General features: G+C 51.8%; 1 protein-coding gene across 1 annotated transcript; it reads right to left on the reverse strand.

Annotated features, from left to right (window-relative positions):
- Positions 1-1,481: 1,481 nt before the first annotated feature.
- On the reverse strand, positions 1,482-2,426 carry LOC138359740 (uncharacterized). The gene has a single exon (XM_069319359.1). The coding sequence runs from the start codon at positions 2,424-2,426 to the stop codon at positions 1,482-1,484; it is 945 nt and encodes a 314-aa protein (XP_069175460.1).
- Positions 2,427-2,849: the final 423 nt, after the last annotated feature.

The raw sequence follows: 2,849 nt of genomic DNA on the forward strand, positions 1-2,849 counted from the left end.
AAGTGCTCCAAGATAGCGTCCAAATGTGTTAATTTCCTTATGGTTTAATGAAGTATTATCTCACGGTGTTCGTCACTCTGCAGAGATATTGACGGATAAATGGGTAACCTTAATCAATGTTCTATAGTACCAAAGACTTCATGTGTGAAAGTGAGGATCTCTGAGCCTCACATTAACTAAAGAGATGCTTTCTTCAACAAAATAATCCTTTGCACATTATGTGCAGTTCTAGGGAATATGTCTTACCAGGATAAACGACTATGTAAAACTAGCTCCTATCAATATAGTGATGCACTTATAGAGAATTTAACTACCATAGTTAATTTAAATACCTTTAAATTCAAATTTAAATTTAATTTAAATTAAATTAAACATAAATTAATTAAAAATAAATAAAAATAAAATATAAAATAAAAATTCAATTACAAAATTTAATTAATTTTAACTAACTTTAGCCAGTTAATTTAAATACCATAGAGACTTCTCTCTTTTTGAGAGGAATCAGGCACGTTATCTAGTAAGTATCAAGGCAGATTTTTACCTGAATAAAATTTAAAACATTGGTGACCCAAGTGTTGAATTCAGTTGCAAAAGGTTAGAGTGTATCACTTGAGGGAAATAATCTTAATGCCAACACATAGTTAAATCGTCAACATACATCAGAAATATTACAGGAACAACCGTGAACATCTTCAAGAGGAAACTAGATTGTTTCCTTCAAGGAGTGCCGAATCAACCGGGCTGTGGTGGGTATGTGGGCCTGCGGGCCGCTCCAAGCAACATCCTGGTGGACCAAACTCTCACAAGTCAAGTCTGGCCTCGGGCCGGGCTTGGGGAGTAGAAGAACTCCCAGAACCCCATCAACCAGGTATCATATCACTTGAAAATCTTCAAACAGAAGAAGACAGCTTTATCCACATGTGGATCTTCTAGACATGCTAATTCTTAATTGGATGTGGAGATCCATACAAGAACTCAGGATCCAAGAGTCAATGCTCGATCCTGCAGACACAACTAGGTGAGTACAGAGAGCCTCATGAAGATACAAACACCCTCTAGTGGAGCGATCTCCAACTATTCGGACCTCATGGACCACTAAATTCATAATTGTAAATCCCGCGGTCCGTGGACCACTGCCCACAGTGGTCCACATACCTCTGGCTGCTAACCGCTGATCCAGTGGACTTTTAGACACACAAGCAGTCCAGTCAGTAATTGCTTAATGGGTTATTCGAGAGAAATAATGGGAGGGCAAGTTATGTGGGACAAGATAATGGTTGAGACCCCACACACCAGGTCATTAACGCCCACCAACTGCCCATTACCTTACACACACCTGCCAATACAACTCATTATTATAGTTTCGTCCATAACAGTTCATTATAGCTAAACCACCAATTTTCGTGTACCAAAATTATAGAAGTCCATTTGGAGCTGACTGTAACGAATTGGTGTTAAAGATTTCTCCCTAACTTGGTGCGCTATTTATGGATGGTTAGTGGTGACCCGAGGCCTTGATGGTTGACCCGAGTGGTGACCCGAGGCCTGGATGGTTGACCCGAGTGGTGACCCGAGGCCTGGATGGTTGACCCGAGTGGTGACCCGAGGCCTGGATGGTTGACCCGAGTGGTGACCCGAGGCCTTGATGGTTGACCCGAGTGGTGACCCGAGGCCTGGATGGTTGACCCGAGTGGTGACCCGAGGCCTGGATGGTTGACCCGAGTGGTGACCCGAGGCCTGGATGGTTGACCCGAGTGGTGACCCGAGGCCTGGATGGTTGACCCGAGTGGTGACCCGAGGCCTTGATGGTTGACCCGAGTGGTGACCCGAGGCCTGGATGGTTGACCCGAGTGGTGACCCGAGGCCTGGATGGTTGACCCGAGTGGTGACCTGAGGCCTGGATGGTTGACCCGAGTGGTGACCCGAGGCCTGGATGGTTGACCCGAGTGGTGACCCGAGGCCTTGATGGTTGACCCGAGTGGTGACCCGAGGCCTTGATGGTTGACCCGAGTGGTGACCCGAGGCCAGGATGGTTGACCCGAGTGGTGACCCGAGGCCTGGATGGTTGACCCGAGTGGTGACCCGAGGCCTGGATGGTTGACCCGAGTGGTGACCCGAGGCCTGGATGGTTGACCCGAGTGGTGACCCGAGGCCTGGATGGTTGACCCGAGTGGTGACCCGAGGCCTGGATGGTTGACCCGAGTGGTGACCCGAGGCCTGGATGGTTGACCCGAGTGGTGACCCGAGGCCTGGATGGTTGACCCGAGTGGTGACCCGAGGCCTGGATGGTTGACCCGAGTGGTGACCCGAGGCCTGGATGGTTGACCCGAGTGGTGACCCGAGGCCTGGATGGTTGACCCGAGTGGTGACCCGAGGCCTGGATGGTTGACCCGAGGCCTGGATGGTTGACCCGTGATCCAGACCATGGTCTAGGGTTAGTGATGAGCACTAGACCATGGTCCAGGGTTGGCCAAGAGCAGGAAGCCACTCCCCGCCCCGCCTCACACCGTCAAGCCACTCCCCGCCCCGCCTCACACAGCCAAGCCACTCCCCACCCCGCCTCACACAGCCAAGCCACTCCCCACCCCGCCTCACACAGCCAAGCCACTCCCCACACCGCCTCACACAGCCAAGCCACTCCCCGCCCCGCCTCACACAGCCAAGCCACTCCCCGCCCCGCCTCACACCGCCAAGCCACTCCCCGCCCCGCCTCACACCGCCAAGCCACTCCCCGCCCCGCCTCACACAGCCAAGCCACTCCCCGCCCCGCCTCACACCGCCAAGCCACTCCCCGCCCCGCCTCACACAGCCAGGCCACTCCCCGCCCCGCCTCACACCGCCAAGCCACT

This window comes from Procambarus clarkii, chromosome 8 (assembly GCF_040958095.1).
Source record: "Procambarus clarkii isolate CNS0578487 chromosome 8, FALCON_Pclarkii_2.0, whole genome shotgun sequence".
Taxonomy (NCBI): domain Eukaryota; kingdom Metazoa; phylum Arthropoda; class Malacostraca; order Decapoda; family Cambaridae; genus Procambarus; species Procambarus clarkii.

Excerpts from the sequence above, each read along its gene's own strand:
- LOC138359740 (XM_069319359.1), bottom strand. The coding sequence starts at position 2,426 with ATGGTCTGGATCACGGGTCAACCATCCAGGCCTCGGGTCAACCATCCA.